This window comes from Cnephaeus nilssonii, assembly GCF_951640355.1.
Source record: "Cnephaeus nilssonii genome assembly, chromosome: 5".
Lineage (NCBI taxonomy): Eukaryota > Metazoa > Chordata > Mammalia > Chiroptera > Vespertilionidae > Cnephaeus > Cnephaeus nilssonii.
In genome coordinates this window covers 24643334-24660193 of record NC_137076.1, presented here as the reverse complement: position 1 = coordinate 24660193, position 16860 = coordinate 24643334, and the positions used below count along the sequence as shown (strand labels likewise).

The 16860-nt window shown below is 51.2% G+C and overlaps 1 protein-coding gene across 3 annotated transcripts; it reads right to left on the bottom strand.

Moving 5' to 3' along the window:
- Positions 1–2213: 2213 nt before the first annotated feature.
- On the bottom strand, positions 2214–5785 carry ACP5 (acid phosphatase 5, tartrate resistant). Of its 3 annotated transcripts, none has more exons than XM_079772428.1 (6): positions 5500–5785; positions 4480–4571; positions 3992–4252; positions 3662–3789; positions 3187–3532; positions 2214–2791 (listed from the first exon to the last, which is right to left on the bottom strand). In XM_079772428.1, the coding sequence occupies exons 3-6, from the start codon at positions 4250–4252 to the stop codon at positions 2540–2542; spliced, it is 987 nt and encodes a 328-aa protein (XP_079628554.1). In that variant the 5' UTR covers positions 4480–4571; positions 5500–5785; the 3' UTR covers positions 2214–2539. The 3 variants fall into 3 exon arrangements, with proteins under 3 accessions (XP_079628554.1, XP_079628555.1, XP_079628553.1); XM_079772429.1 differs by lacking the exon at positions 5500–5785 and adding an exon at positions 5293–5449; XM_079772427.1 differs by lacking the exon at positions 5500–5785 and adding an exon at positions 4743–4844.
- Positions 5786–16860: the final 11075 nt, after the last annotated feature.

The window sequence follows — 16860 nt, the reverse complement described above, 5'->3', positions numbered from 1 at the left end:
CTGCCCTGGAGCAGCTGAAGCAGCAGCTGAGGGCGGACCAAAGGAGAAGTTTCGGTGACTGGCCTGGAGCCGGGTGGCTGTTACTCAACTCTCCCCAAAGGGGAACTGGCTTCTCTGCAGCCTTCAGCCTTCAGCCTTCACCATAAGAAACAGGCCTGAGCCCTGCCGGTAGCTCAGTTGGCTAGTGTGGTCCTAATACGCCAATGTTGCGGGTTCGATATCAGGGCAGGGCATAGAAGAAGCAACCAGTGACTGCATGGATGAGTGGAACAGCAAATTGATGTCTCTCTCTCTCTCTCTTTCTCTCTCTCTCTCTCTCTCTCTCTCTCTCTCTCTCTTTCCTTCCTTCCCTTCCACCCTCTTACTCTCTCCCTGAAACCAATCAATCAATCAATCAATCAATCAAGAATCCTCTTAAAGAAAAAGAAACAGGCCCTCAAACAATTCCACTTCTGGACTTCTATTTTTTTTCATACATATTTGCACAGATGTACAAAAGCCTGGGTCCAGGAATGCATACAATTCCATAGCTATGTTGGTAAAAGGAAAAGATTGGAGATTTCAAGGGGGCCCCAGCAAGGAATGGGTGACATAGGTAGAAGCTCCGTGCCTGTTAAAAGGAACGGCAGCAGAAAAAATAAAAATAAAAAAAAAATAAAAAGAACAAACAAAAAAAGAACGGCAGTCCTGCTCTTTGGAATGTGTCTTGTTTATTCTACAAACTTATCTGCTCATGCAGGAAACAGGGACAGGGTCATTAATTGCAGCTTTGTTTGAGGATAGCAATTGGATGTGATCCTGGCAACCCTCAGGAGATGGCTGGTTAGATAGGCAGTGGAGCAGGCACACCGTGGGGCCTCCGTAGCCATAGCCGCAGAAAGAGCCGGAAGCCACGGAGAGCAGATAGGCAGATCTCCAGGTGTAACAGGCAGGGACAGGAAAGTACCTTTGGGGATGTGGGACATGCTTATTCCTGTATCTAAATTGTGGTAGGTGTTTATGGAACTGTGTGCTTTAAAAACATGGTTTTTAATTAATTTTTTTTAGAGAGAGGAAGGGAGAAGGATAGAGAGACAGAAATATCAGTGAGAGCCTGCCTCCTGCAGGCCCCCTACTGGGGATCGAGACCCAAACCCAGGCATGAGCCCGGACTCAGAATCGATGACCTCTTTAGTTCTTGGGCAGATGCTCAACCACTGAGCCACACCAGCCTGACTGGAATTGTATGCTTTAAATGTGTCAATTACACCTAAGTAAAGTTGGTTTGGAAAAAAAAACACCACACACACACACACACACAAAAGCCAGGTGCAGATCAGTGAGGAGACAAAGGCATTCACACTTGTCTTTATTTGCATAGAGATATACGGAAGGAAACAAGGAAGAAAACAAAGCCGTCATAAAAAGTTGTTTCTTTTTAGGAGAGGGGGCGGGAAAGACAGGGAGGTGGGTGGGAGACTTCACCTTGAGCCATATGACCTTATTAGCAACTTCATGTTGAAATGAACAAAATGAGTGTTCTGTTACGACAGTTGAATTGTGGTTAGGTAGAAAGAAGAGTCGTGGTTAACTAGAAAGCAGTTGCAGAACTGTGTGGGGACGGTGTTGTTTTGCATAAAGAGGGATGTTTTGCTGATGGAGGCACCAGTGCCGGTGTGGCTGTCCCTAGAGAGCTGGGCTGGGAGAGGAAGGCTTGTTTTGTACCCTTATTTTTTTTCCCTGTTTGGCCTTTTTTTTTGTGCAGCAAAGCAAGCAAGAATTTATTGACCGAAGCAAAAGCACTCTCAGGACAGTGAAACAAGGAAGGGCTCGAGAAGGCACTTTTGCAAGGCTCACTGGGAAGGCAGAGAAAAGGGGACTGAGGTTCAGGCGGTGAGCCTGGGGCGAGCTGCTGCTAGCTGCTCCCCTGGTTGCAAGTCTTGTGGGGTCCCTTAGGGTTTAGGAGAGGCCTATCTGTGGGAGAAGAGGAGGAAGGGAACGGTGCGCCCTGTTCAGTCCTTCCTTAAAATCATATCCACGTAGGGGGCCAGCTGGCTGTGGATGGGGTTAAGAGATGGAGTTACAGGCCAGCAAGGGGTTGGGGGCAGACACTCTAGAACCCAGGTGATGCAACTCGCCAGGGTCAGGAAAGGGACATTTGCAGTTTTGCATCTATTTTTTTTAAATGTTTTTATTGGTAACAAATTTTTTTTTAAGAGAAAGAGGAAGGGAGTGGGAGGAAGGAAGTGAGAGAGCGGAAAACATTGATGAGAGATAAACATTGATCGGCTGCCTCCTGCATGCTCCCCCTCTGGGGACAGGCAACCCCCCGGCATGGGCCCTAATAAGGAATGGAGCTGGCGACCTTTTGGTGCATGGGACGACGCTCAACCAACTGAGCCACACCGGCCAGGGCGCATCTATTCTTTTATTGAATATTTGGCAGTGACAGAAGGATGTCAGGTTCAAGAGCGTGAACCACAGGCCCCTGAGAAGTCCTGCCAAGGGGCAGGGGGCCCCACCACCCCACTGGCAGGGAAGTCTCTCTGCCTCCGGCCCCTCACAAGTGCTCAAGCCGGTCTTGCCTGGGCAGTTTGGTCTTGAAGAGGGACTTGCCGGAGGCCTCGATGTAAGTGATGCTCATCTCTTTGGGGCTGATCTCCACGTAGGTGAAGCCGCCCAGTGAGTTCTCAACCCCGTAGTGGAAGCGCAGGTAGCCGCTGGGAACCTTGCGGAAGTGCCTCCTCGAGGGGTCCATGAAGTTACCAGCCCCGCTCAGTATGTAGCCGATGCCGTCCTCATCCTGAAGGTACTGCGGATGGAGGCCTCGGGGTCAGGGGAGCCCCCAGCCCCTCAGTGAGGCCGACCACGGGCTTGGTGCCCACCTCTCTTGAGTCCAGGCTCTCCAGTCACTTTGGGGCAAGCAACATACACCCCCTGTGGGCCTCAGTTTCCCCACCTGCAGGAGTGTACTGATCCTACTTCACAAGTCTGCACTGAGTAAGCTACTGGCAACTGGTAGCCATCATGATAGCTTTGGGGGGACTTGGGGTTGTTTCCCTGGTTAAAGAACATGGAGTTTGAGGGAGCGTGACATCTGGGGGAACCCCAAACAGCAGGAGGATCCCAATGTGCCACGTGGCACATCCACTGCGGTGGTGGCCCGTTATCTGGCTCCCCACCCTACCCCACCCGCAGGTCCCTCACCTGTAGGTTGTGGTCGTGGCCACTCAGGTAGGCGGTGACCTTGTACGTGGCCAGCAGCGGCTGCAGCTGACGGACCAGGCAGTGGGTGGGCCCGTGCTCAGCAATGGACCAGATTGGGTAGTGGCCGGCCACCAGCACATAGTCCTCCTTGGCCGCCGCCAGCTGCTTCTTGAGCCAGGACAGCTGTGTTCGGGCCAGCTGTGGGTCGCGGGGCCTCTGTGGCTGCTGGCTCAGGAAGTCGTCCGAGTTGCCGCACAGTGTCACTGTGTCCAGCATGAAGATGGCCACGGTCACATTGGACCGTGGGATCTTGAAGCGCAGGCGGTAGTAAGGGCTGGGGAAGTTCCTGTGGGGGGCACAGGGGCGGTGTGCACGCACGTTGGGTGGAGAGGCCCCAGGGTCCGCTCAGGCCAGCGGGGGCCCCTCTGTGCCCCTGAGCGAGGCCTGGGGGGTGGGTGGGGGGGAGCAGGCTCACCAGCGCTTGGAGATCCTGGAGTAGGCAATTTGTGCCGAGACGTTGCCCAGGTGGTCATGGTTGCCAGCCAGCACGTACCAGGGCACATTGCGGAGGGAGGGGTCAGAGAACACATCCTCAAAGGTCTCCTGCAGCAGACAGAAAGGGCACCCCCACCCCAGGGTCAAGCAGCACCCCAATGCCCTCACCAACTCAGGAGCCGAGGACAAGAGAGACCCTGAGAGCTCCAGGTCCCCACAAGCGTCGGCGGCTTCCCTCTGCGTCCTTCAGAGTCGGAAGTTGACCACGGCTTCCCCGCGTGTCCCCCGCCCCCGCCCCAGTGGCACACACCTGGAACCGCTTGTCCTCGGCATCCTGCACGCCGGTGAAGTAGAAATTGTCCCCCAGCGACAGGATGAAGTCTGTGCCGAGGATCTTCGCAGTCCTGGCAATCTCCTTGGCGTTGGCCGTCTCCCGGGCTGTGTAGAATGGGGCGTTGGGGACCCCGCCCCAGTCCCCCACAGCCACAAAGCGCAGGACGGGGGCAGCGCCATCAGCCAGGGGGAGCACCAGCATGGCTTGCAGGACGAGCAGCACTGTCCTTGTGTCCATCTGGGAGGCGAGAGACAAGAGTCTGGGGACCCGGGCTGAGGCGTGGGCAGGAGACACCCCCTTGCCCCGCTGTGGCCCAGCGGGAACCTCCCGGGTGCCCTGGTTCCCAGGACTTCAGGGCAAAGTTGGCTGGGAGGGTGAGCGGGTAGGTGGCGTCCGGCCAGGGGCCAGGAAGGGTGGCCACGCAGGCCCACTCTGCCCGCCCTCATCCCGGACCCAGCACTCACCCCGGCGGAGGCACTGGCCGGGTACTTGGCACAGTCCAAGGGGCGGCTGCGTTCCAGGGCAGGACTGGCCAGGGTCACGGAGCCTTTATGCTCTGGGGCGGAAATGGATCATCAGTGAGGATGAGGCAGTTTCTCCAGGGCTGTTCCAGAGGCCCTCCCCTGGGGTCATGTGAGCCGTGGAGTTCCCCAGCCGTGGGCAGGGGGTGGGTGGGGGTCTGGCACACAAGTGTAGCCCCGCCCACCACCGCAGTCACGGCTCTGACCTGGGGGCTTGTCTGTGCTGGGGCCTGAGGTGCCGCTGTGGCATGCTGCGTGTGCCCCAGCCAGACACATCTGGGTGTCCGCGTCCTGCCTGTGTCTGGGTGTGTCTGAGCTGCCGAGGTCACATGTCTGCCGTGTGCCCCGAGCAGATAAGGCCCAATGTCTGTGATGTGTGCCAGAAGCTGTGTGGGGCGAGGACTTGGGAGTCCCCGTTTGGTGCCTGGGTGGTGGTGCGTGCCTGCACTGTGTCTCTAGCGTGAGTGGTGTGTATGGTGCGTGTGGTGTGTTTGACAACATCTGAGTGTGTGTCCCAGGGTCACTCCCCCCCCCCCCCCGCCCCCCAACAGAAGAGTCCCCCTTTTCCAGGAAGTCCTGCCCACACCTTCCTCTCCTCCCTGCCCCCATTCCTGCAGGAGGAACCCAGGCGGGAGGCAGCTGATGGCACTGCATGTGACCTGGGGCTTTTAACTGGGAGGCTCTCCGGGTAACCCCAGCCCCTGGGACAGGCGCCTGCGCACCGGCGCCCCTGCACGTGTGGCCCGGCTGACTTACCCTGCACTCGCGGCCTCCCTCTTCTGGCCGGAATAGCCCCTGCACACTCGGGCTGCCGCCTGCAGCCCCCGCAGGGTGAACAGGGGCCCCGGGGTCACCCAGCACGGCTGGCAGTCCCGGGGTAACAGGAAGTGGGTCACAAGGACCCGGGGGGACCCCTCCCACGGGAGTCGGCCGGCACGTCTACACCTGCAGGGCGGGTCTCACCTGTGGTTGGCTGGGGCCCGGGGTCAAGGTCAACGCCAGGCGCCGGGGGAGCCGCGCTGCTCAAGTGCGGGGCGCTCGCCGTGGGGGGGGGGGGTGCCCCGCGTTCAGGGCCCCCGGCCCGCGAGCCCGGGGCGGGCCCAGGTGTGCTCTGCGGCCCCGCGCTCCCACCTGGCCCGGCTGGCCACGCCCCGGAATCCTGCCCGGCCGCCCCGCCGCCCCGCCCCACGGCGCTGGCAGCGCAAACACGATTGGGGCTCCCGACGGCGGCTTCGGGGCCCGATTTCCGCCCCGGCCCCCCACGCGGGCCCAGAGTCGCCACCTGCCTTCACACTGGGGGCGCCGCAGCCCTGGTCCAGCGCTGGGTGGGGCCTGGCCCTGGGCTGGGCCACCGTCTAGTGAGGAAGTCTCCACCCTCAGTCTTCTGGTCTTTAAAATGGGTGTGAGGGCAAGCGAGTCAAATCTTCCTTAGAAAGAATTCCAAATCATGTCAGTCAAAGGCCCCTCGGGAGCCAGGACTCAGTCTTTCCAGCCTCCTTTAAAAAACATTTTTTTTTTATTGATTTAAGAGAGAGAAACATCGATGATGAGAGAGAATCATTGATTCTGCTGCCTCCTGCAGGCCTCCCCTCCCCCGGGGATCCAGGGGGCAACCCGGGCATGTGCTCTTGACCAGAATCCGACTCCAGACCCTTCAGCCCGAAGTCCGACGCTCTATCCACTGAGGATGGAGCATCCTTCCTTTGGGTGTGGACAGGGCTCAAAAGTGATTGACTCTCATCCAGTGAATAAAGTAAGGAAAAGCAAAAGCTGGGAATGGCACAGTGGAGACCCCTGGCGGACACCACCTTAACCAGACGGCCCTGGCTAACGTCCCAGTGGCCAGTGCTTGATATCCCGTGGCCCTGACAGAATGTAGTGGGGAGGGCGCCTGACCTCTGGGGTTTCTTCCAGCAGCCGGTGGCCTCGGGCTAATGATGAGCACAGTACCAGATACACTTCAACGGAGGGATACACTTCAACAGAGGAATCCAGGCTCTGCAAACATGCCCCAGTCATGAAGAAGAAAAAAGTCCGAGGAGTGTCACAGACTGGCTGAGACCCCGCAGGCGTGAGGACACAAGGAAATGTGGGATCCTGGGCCAGAGAGGGGGCGTTGGTGCAAAAACTGGTGACACCCAACCAAAGCCTGCAGGTTTGTGAATTGTAACACAACCAAGAAACACAATTTCTTAGTAGTTAAGGTGGTTATGGCTACAGGGGAAACAGGGAGGAGCCCGTCCAAGCGCTTGGCATTAGTTTTTGCAACTTTTCTGTAAATCTAAAATATTCCAAATTAAGATAGTTTACTTTGAAAATGGGTTTAATCCAAGAAACGTAAGAATGTTTTCACCATGTATTAAGCACCACTGTTTGCCCAGTACCGGCTGACACAGCAGTGAGCAGCACAGGCAGGAAAGCCCTCCCTGCTGGGCTGACACGCTGGAGAAACGTGTATGCTAGCCAGTAATGGCTCTCCTTCCTTTGGGAGTAGGCGTTCTCTCTCCATTTTTTACTAGAGGCCCAGCCTGCACCCTCTCCAATCTGGGACCCCTTGGGGGATCGGGCCTAAACCGGCAGTCAGACATCCCTCTCACAATCCAGCACTGCTGGCTCCCAACCACTTGCCTGCTTGCCTGCCTGATTTCCCCTAACCACTTCTGCCTGCCAGCCTGATCACTCCCTAACCACTCCTCTGTCAGCCTGATCGATGCCTAACTGCTCCCCTGCTGGTCTGATTGCCCCCAACTGCCCTCCCCTGCCGGCCTGGTTGCCCCCAACTGCCCTCCCCTGCAGGCCTGGTCCCCCCAACTGCCCTCCCTCCCCTGCAGGCCTGGTCCCCCCCAACTGCCCTCCCTCCCCTGCAGGCCTGGTTGCCCCCAACTGCCTTCCCCTGCTGGCCATCTTGTGGTGGCCATCTTGTGACCACATGGGGGCAGCCATCTTGTGCAAGGGCATGATGGTCAATTTGCATATTACCTTTTTATTATATAGGATTATATAGGATGTACTGTTTGGAATGTTGCTTAAAAAGCCCTGTTAATTATTTTGCCAGCAGAACAAATACAGACTTCCTCTTAACATATCTGTGGTCAAATGGAAATCCTAGTACAGGAAACAGGACCCTCACTCCAGGTTCAGGGCAGGGGCTGTTTCTGGGGAGACAGGCAGGGGAGTGGAATCAGGGTGGGGTGACAAAGGGGTTGGGAAGGGGCTTCAACTCCATCCCTACTGTTTTTTGTTTTTGTTTATTTGTTTTCACAAAAAAGGAAAAAAGAAATGATCAGAACCAATTAGGACCAAATGTTAACATTTGCTTCTTCATGTGGTTGGTACAGGAGTGTTTTAGGAGTAATCTATGCTTTCTGTATTTTTTTAACACCACGCAAATTTATATTTTTTAGCCCTAACTAGTTTGGCTCAGTGGATAGAGCAATGGCCTGTGGACTGAAGGGTCTCGGGTTCGATTCCAGTCAAGAGCACATACCTGGGTTGTGGGCTCAATCCCCAGTAAGGGGCGTGCATGAGGCAGCAGACCAGTGATTCTCTCATCATTGATGTTTCTATCCCTCTCTCCCTTCCTCTCTGAAATCAATAAAAAGTGTATTTTTAAAAATATGTTTTAAAATGTATATATTTTTTATCTTATTGTAAGACGTGGTCTTTATAGAAAAATTGGAAAATACTGAAAAGCACAAAGAAAACAATTACACTCTCCAGTAATCTCTCTGCCTGGAGAGTCACTATTCATTCATTTTTCTTTTCCGTTGATTTTTCTATGCCTACATTTGTCTTCAGAAAGATGGGATGGCCCTGGCCAGTTCGGCTCAGTGGAGAGAGCGTCAGCCCGAGACTGAAGGGTCCCAAGTTCGATCCCGGTCCAGGGCACTTACCTGGGTTGCAGACTTGATCACTGGCAGCCCTGATTGGGGCACATGCAGGAGGCAACCAACTGATGTCTCTCTCACATCAGTGTTTCTCTCTCTGTGTCTCTCACCCTCCCTCCCACTCTCTCTAAAAATGAATGGAAAAATATCCTCGGGTGAAAATGAACAAAAAACAAAAACAAGAAACAGAAAAATGGGATGCTAGTGCTACTATTTCATAAAATCTTAAAGTGTTAACATTATATATATATATATTTAAATTAAAAAGTATGCAAAAGCTTGTGCCCATGACTTTGTGGATTCTTGGCAATTGCTCTGTCATCTCCCGGATTCTGAATATGCTGTTCTCCCTCCGTTTGCCCAGGGGTCCCTGCTCTGCTGATTTTCTGTGAGGGTGGATCAGGGTTTGGCTCAGAGCCTCCCGCCCCCTCCAGTCCTGCCTGGCTTCCCAACAGCCACGTCCATCCCATGGTTGAGCTCTTCCTTTGGCACCTCTGTGCCCTGCCCACTCCTCCCCTCTCCCCTTGCTCTTCTCTGGCCTTTTCACCCTCCTGGAATAGGGCCACCTCTGACCTCAGGGCCTTGGCACTTGCTGTTCCATTTGCCTAGAAGGCTCTTCCCTTTCAGATCACCTCCCCCCCCCCCCCCCCCCCCGCAACCCTGTGCTCCTTTCCCGTTGTATTCAAGTTTCTTTATCTAAAATGCACCCTCCACCCCCATCTGACTCCCTCTCCTGCTGCATTTTTCTCCGTCACCCTTATCATGACCCAACAAACCACACATCTTGTTTTTGGTCTGTCTCCCCACCAGAGAGATCTCCACTGGGATAAGAACGTCCCTGTTGTGTTTCCCTGGCATCTGGAATACAGGCGCACACAGGCTCATTTGGGGGATGATGGAGCGGAGGGGTGCCCTTTCAGGACCCCACTTCCCTCTGGATTGAATGTGCAGCCTCCCCGACCCCCCTCCTGGCTTCATGCCTTGAGTGGATTCCACCAACTCCGTTCCGGCTGCTTCGGTTCTAATGTCAGTGGTGTTGTGGTTGGTAACCTGCCCTGGAGTGTCTTAGAGAGCCTTCAGTGACCCCTGATTAGATTCGGCATCTCTCACATCCTGGGCACAGCCCTCAAGTCACAGGAAGGACAGCTTATTCCCACCTCAGGGCCTTTGCACTCGCCGTTCTCTCCACTGGACCGCGCTCCCCCCATCTCTCTGTCATCGAGTACTTGGCTGAAGTGCCACCCCCTCAGACGGCCCGGATACAATTAGCACCCCAGCACCCACTTCTCAGTGTCCACCCTTGTCAAGCACCCTTTCCCCATCCTCCCCACCAGGAGTTCCCATAGTGCAGGTCTGAGTGGGCACCCAGTGGGCACTGACAAGCTCCGGTCAGTGAGGGGAGGTGGGCACCAGACTGGCACGAGTGGTCTGAGGAGAGCCGGAGGGCAGAGGCCGGTGGAAGGCATCAGGAGGTGGGAACAGAGGCCGAAGGGGCCATAGGAACAAGGGCCTGGAGCTATGGAGTGGGCGCTTGATCTATCTGGAGAGTGACAGGTTCGGAGGATGGGGTCCAAGCCGAGTTTTTAAAATCAGTCTGGCCTGGCTGGTGTAGCTCAGTGGTTGAGCAGCGACCTATGAACCAGGAGGTCACGGTTCAATTCCTGGTCAAGGCACGTGCCTAGGTTGCGGGCTCCATCCCCAGTGTAGGGTGTGCCGGAGGCAGCTGATCAATGATTCTCTCTCATCATTGATGTTTCTGTCTCTCTCTCCCTTTCCTTTCCTCTTTGAAATCAATAAAAACATTTAAAAAAAGATCATTCTGGAACAAAGCAAGTCAAAGACAAATGTGTACCATCTGACTGTCTATACATCTATCTTTATATTTCTGTTTACCGATATCTCTCTATCACTGTCTACATCTACCTGCCTACCTAGCTATCCATCAGTCACGCTATATCTTTTAAAAATATATATATTTTATTGATTTTTTACAGAGAGGAAGGGAGAGGGATAGAGAGTTAGAAACATCGATGAGAGAGAAACATCAATCAGCCGCATCCTGCACACCTCCTACTGGGGATGTGCCCACAACCCAGGCATATGCCCTTGACTGGAATTAAACCTGGGACCTTTCAGTCCACAGGCCGATGCTCTATCCACTGAGCCAAACCAATTAGGGCAGTCACACTATATCTCGATACAAAACTGCAAGTGCTCGGTGCTACACACCAAGAAGAAATTCTGGTGCCAACAGAAACCAAATGAAGAGTGGTATCCTCTGGGGAGAGCTGCTATGGGACTTTATTAATTTCTACTTTATTCATTTCTTTTTAAAAAAAATATATTTTATTGATTTTTTTACAGAGAGGCCCTTCTTTTACAGAGAGGGACAGAGAGCCAGAAGCATCAATGAGAGAGAAACATCGATCAGCCGCCCCCTGCACATCCCCCACTGGGGATGTGCCTGCAACCAAGGTACATGCCCTTGACCGGAATCGAACCTTGGACCCTTCAGTCCATGGGCCGACGCTCTATCCACTGAGCCAAACCGGTTTCAGCTATTCATTTCTTTACTTAATTCCTCTTTAAACATTATAAGCTGGTGATAAATATATTTTTAAATATTTGTATTGACCTCAGAGAGGAAGGGAGAGAGAGATAGAAACATCAATGATAAGAGAGAATCATTGATCGGCTGCCTCCTTCAGCCCTCTCCTGGGGATTGAGCCTGCATGCATGCGCCCCAACTGGGAACCGACCCGTGACCCTCTGGTTCATAGGTCAATGCTCAACCACTGAGCCACGCCAGCCGGGCTGGTAATATTTTTGTAACCAGGAAGACAATATTTACCTAGACAGTCACGCTGAGGAAAGCGTGGACGATTGCTGAGGGAGATGAGCCTGCGGTCGGGGAGACCCAGGGTTGGCGCTCTGGACGGCCGCTCAAAGGCCGGGCCTGGGTGCTCCAGCGCCTCTGATGGCATTCATCTGTGGGACTGTTGGCTGGGTGTACCTTCCTGGGCCTCATTTCTTCATCTTTAACGTGGATGCTGTGACCGTCGCGCAGTTCAGGATGTTGTGTGGACCAGAAGACCTGCCGCAGATGGAACCTGCGGAATAACACCTTGCCGGAGCAATCACTCACTCTAAGCCAGCTGTCACTGCTTAATATTATTACCATTACTATTACATGTATTATTGTTATTGCTGATCCTCACCCAAAGATATTTTTTCCATTGATTTTTAGAGAGCATTGAAGGGAGAGAGGGAGGGAGGGAGGTAGGGAGAGAGGGAGAGGGAGAGGGAGAGAGAGACACACACACACACAGATTGGTTGCCTCCTGCAGGCATCCTGCAGGTTGAACCTGCACCCAAGGCCGTACCCTTGATCTGGAATGGAAGCCACAACCCTTGGGTGCATGAGCCAGCCGACGCTCTAACCACTGAACACACCGGCCAGGGCTATTATGTGTATTATTCGGTTCCCAATCAGGGCGCATGCATATGTTGAAGCCCCCTCCCCTAATCTCAATTTTTAAAATCCCAAATAGTTCACAGTGAGAAGCCTCCCTCCTACTCTGTCCCCCAGCTTACCCTGGCTACCACTGGGAGGGAACAAGCTTACGAGATTTTTGTGGCTCCTTCCAGAGACGACTAATTGATTTCAGGCTGATAACTTTAAATTGAAGAGTATAAGATAATTTGAGTTTAGAAGCAGTACAGAATGTTTAAGATAATACATTGCCCCCTATTTATATGTTTCATGTTCAAATTTATAATAACTGCTAAGGACCTCAGAAGGGCTTGCTGGTGGTGGCATTTAGCAGATTAAAGAATAAAATTTATCACTTTAATAAAGGCCATCTAAAATATATAGATTTTTAAAAAGAAACCATCAACAAAACAACAAGAAAGCCCACTGCATGGGAGAACATATTTGCCAATGTTATCTCTAATAAGAGTTTAATTTCCAAAATTTATAGGGAACTCACACAACTTAACAAAAGGAAGATAAACAATCCAATAAAAAAAATGGGCAAAGGACCTAAATAGACACATTTCGAAAGAGGACATAAAGAAGGTCGAGAGACATGTGAAAACATGCTCAAAGTCACTAATCATCCAAAATATGCAAATCAAAACAACAAACAGGTACCATCTCACACCTGTCAGAATGGCTGTCATCAACAAATCAACAAACAAGTGCTGGCGAGGATGCGGAGAAAAAGGAACCCTGGTGCACTGCTGGTGGGAATGCAGACTGGTGCAGCCACTGTGGAGAACAGTATGGCGTGTCCTCAAAAAATTAAAAATGGAACTCTCATTTGACCCAGTGATCCCATTTCTAGGACTATATCCCAAGAAACCAGAAACACCGATCAGAAAGGATATATGCACCCCAATGTTCATAGCAGCACAATTCACCATAGCTAAGATTTGGAAACAGCCTAAGTGCCCATCAGCAGATGAGTGGATTAGAAAAAGTGTGGTACATCTACCCAATGGAATACTATGCCGCTGTAAAAAAGAAGGAATTCTTACCATTTGCAACAGCAAGGATGGAACTGGAGAGCATCATGATAAGTGAAATAAGCCAGTCAGAGAAAGATAAATATCACATGATCTCACCCATTTGTGGAATATAATGAACAGCATAAACTGAGCCAGAGGAAAAAAATGTTTTAGAAGTAATCCTGTTATTTGCAGATTTTTAATATTTCCTACAATTTTTGTGATATCATACTATGTTAGTACAGTTTTGGTAATATTATTATACTTAAAATTCTTTTATTCTTGAAATATTAATGTTTATTGCATGTAACATTATTATATTTAAGATAGTTTTTCTTGAGATATTAAGGTTTATTGCATGTAACATTATTATATTTAAGTTTTTCTTGAAATATTAAAAATAAAGTGTTTCAGTATTCATAAATAAATAAAATAAAAATAAATAAAATGTTGAAGCGAATTCAACCCACTGCATTTCCACAAGGAGCCAATGGCCTCTTGGAAAGCGATGGTCCGCGTGGCCAGGTGTAAAAGTCACATAATAGCTGCAGCTGGAAGCACAGGCTGAAGGGAAACCGTGTTTCTCAAGGTATCTCTTAAACGGATTACACATTTACAAATTAACTACAAAGATGGACTATTCGAGGCACCGAAGCTGACCCCAAACCCAGACACTAATGAGTTTGATTTTAGGAACCGAAAGGCTAGTGTGGCTGGAGCAGAGGGAGCGAGGGGGACAGTGGGAGGACATGAAGGCGGGGAGGGGAGGAGGGCGTGTGTGGGGCAGATGCGAGGGGCTGCGGGGGCTGCGGGGGAGGAGCTTTTATCCCCAGTGAGGTGGCTCAGTGGAGAACTCAGTAGAGGAGGGACTGATCTGATTTAGGTTTTGTGTAACTTCCACTGGGTGCCTGGGGCAGATGGGAAAAACTGGGTCGTGGGGGGTTATACCCCTTTTACTCATTAAATTAAAAAAAAAAAAAAAGGAGCGGAACGCCGGAGCCTGAATACCTTTCGGATCCTTGACCTGTTCATTGCTGCCCCCGTGTGGCTACAGCCTGAACTGCAGCGACATCGGCTGACCGCTCTTTTTGGTGCGCAAAGGCTTCCTCCCAGCCCACTGTGCGCTGCGCAGAGGGTCCTGCAATGGATTCGGCCAAGGACTGTCCTAGAGCCTCTCCCAGAGGAGTGAGGAGTGAACGTGTCGGGAGTCAGATGTTTGCAGGGTAACCGATGAACCTCGCTCTTCTCAGGAAATTGCAGATTGTGTTGGCTTCTAGAGAGAGGTTTTCAGAGGAGGGGTCTTTGGTCCGCGTTCAAGGACCAGTAGGAGTTTTTCAGGAAGGCACAGTGAGAACAGCCATCCTGGCCCTAGCCGGGTTGGCTCAGTGGATAGAGCGTGGCCTGCGGACTGCGGACTGAAGGGTCCCAGGTTCGGTTCCCCTCAAGGGCTCAAGAGCTCATGCCTTGGCTGCAGGCTCATGCAACCAATCGATGTGTTTCTCTCACATCGATATTTCCCTCTCTCTTCCACTCTCTCTAAAAGATCAACGGAAAAATACCTTCAGGTGAAAATTAACAAAAGAAAAGAAAAGAAAAGAAAAGTTATCCTGGGCAGAAAGAAGGGCATTTTTTGCCATTTATTTACAAAGCTAGGTCAAAACTGAACTCCTGATATACTCCTTATCCCCTAAACTGCTGCTCCCAACCTGGGTCACGGGGTTACCATGCCTATACTTGTCCTGAACACCTCTCTTCCTCTCATGCCTGCCATCCCCATGGCCACCACCCAGGGCCAGACACCCATCACCTGGGTGTTGGGTACCTGTCCCGGCCTTTAATTCCTGCTTGTCCATCCCCGTCTCCAGGGTATCTTTCCCTGCCTCTCCCCTGCTCCACTTCTCCCAGGGCTCCCAAGCCCGTCAGCCTGCCGCCTGAAGTCGTGGAGGACCGGGCCCTGCCTGCCCCACAGTGTCATTGCATGAACAACTGCACACGCAATAACAGCACCTGCCCTTCTCACTGAGGCTCACCTGATGCCAGCCCATGTGTCATGCAGTTTAATGGCGGCTTCACAACAGCCTTATCACTTGACAGAAGAGCAAATGGAGGTTCAGAGAGCTCAAGTGGCTTGTCCAAGGTGAACTCCGTTCTTTCCAACTGCAAAGCTCGGGCTTAACCCCAACACACTGTCGCCTCTGTGACACATCTCTGATGTGATGGGTTTTTAATTCTTTGCTCTCGTTCTTCGTCAGCTCAGGATTCTAAACACAGACCAGGTGGCTTGAAGGACAGACAGTTATTGCTCACAGTTCTGGAGACTGGGAGGTCCAAGACCAAAGTGCCAGACAATTAATTCAATTACTGGTGAGTGCTCTCTTCCTGGCTTACCGACAGCCACCTCTTGCTATGTCCTCACATGGTGGGGGCAGGGGGGAGGGGGGAGATACCTCTGGTGTCTCTTCTTCTCAGGGCACCATCCCATCTACCCTCAGACCTCATCTGACCTGAATTACCGACCAAAGCCCCCATGTCTAACATCATCACATTGGGTTAGGTAGGACTTCAACATATGAATTTGGGGAGACACACATATTCAGTCTATAACATCTGCAGGCTGACGCTCTATCCACTGAGCCAAACCAGCTAGGGCTCAGGTCTTACATTTAAGTCTTTAATCCATTTAAAAAATACTTTCTTTTAAAAAATGTATTTGTATTGATTTCAGAGAGGAAGGAAGAGGGAGAGATAGAAACATCAGTGATGAGAAACATTGATTGGCTGCCTCTGGCACACCCCCAACTGGGAATCGAAGCATGACCTCCTGGTTCATAGGTTGATGCTGAACCACTGAGCCACACACACTGGCTGGGCTAAAGATGGTGAGAAACTTTTTAAAAAAAATGTGTTTTTATTTATTTATAGAGAGAGAGGTAGGGAGAGAGATAGCGAGATAGAAACATCAATGAGAGAAACATCATTGATCACTGCCTCCTGCATGTTACTAGGGATTGCATTGAATCTTTAGATGACTTTGGGTTGTATGAAGATTTTAAAAATATTCTTCCAGTACATGAACATGGGATACCTTTTCATTTACTTGTGTCTTTCAATTTTTCATGAATGTCTTGTGGTTTTCAGTATACATCTCGTTCTCCTCCTTGGTTAAATTTGTTCCTAAGCATTTTATTATATTTTTTATAGTTTAATGTAATTTAATAGCAAACTTAGGAACAGCACAGAAGATAACATTAAAAACATGCTCTGGCCTGGCTGGTGTGGCTCAATGGTTGAGTGTAGTCTCATGCACCAAGTGGTCACCAGTTCTATTCTTGGGCAGGGCACATACCTGGGTTGCAGGCTTAATCCTCAGTAGGAGGCAGCTGATAGATTGATGATGTTTCTATCTCTCTATCCCCCTCCTTTTCTCTAAAAACAAACAAACAAACAAAAAACAATAAAAACATTTTTAAAAATGAAAAGAACAGTTGGAGGTGGCTAACCGCCTTTTCCCCAGGTCAGATAAGGCTTTGGCAAATTAATTTTCTTTGAGGGATAACATAAGGTACAGAGAACAGAATGTTTCAAGATGTTTTTCTCTAGCCGAAACCGGTTTGGCTCAGTGGATAGAGCGTCGGTCTGTGGACTGAAAGGTCCCCGGTTCGCCGAAACCGGTTTGGCTCAGTGAAAGGTCCCCGGTTCGATTCCGGTCAAGGGCATGTACATTGGTTGTGGGCACATCCCCCGTGGGGGGTGTGCAGGAGGCAGCTGGTCGATGTTTCTCTCTTATTGATGATTCTAGCTCTCTATCCCTCTCCCTTCCTCTCTGTAAAAAAATATCAATAAAATATATTTAAAAAAAAAGAAAACCAAGCTTAAAAAAAAAAAAAAAGATGTTTTTCTCCTTTGACTGTATAAAGCATTAGGC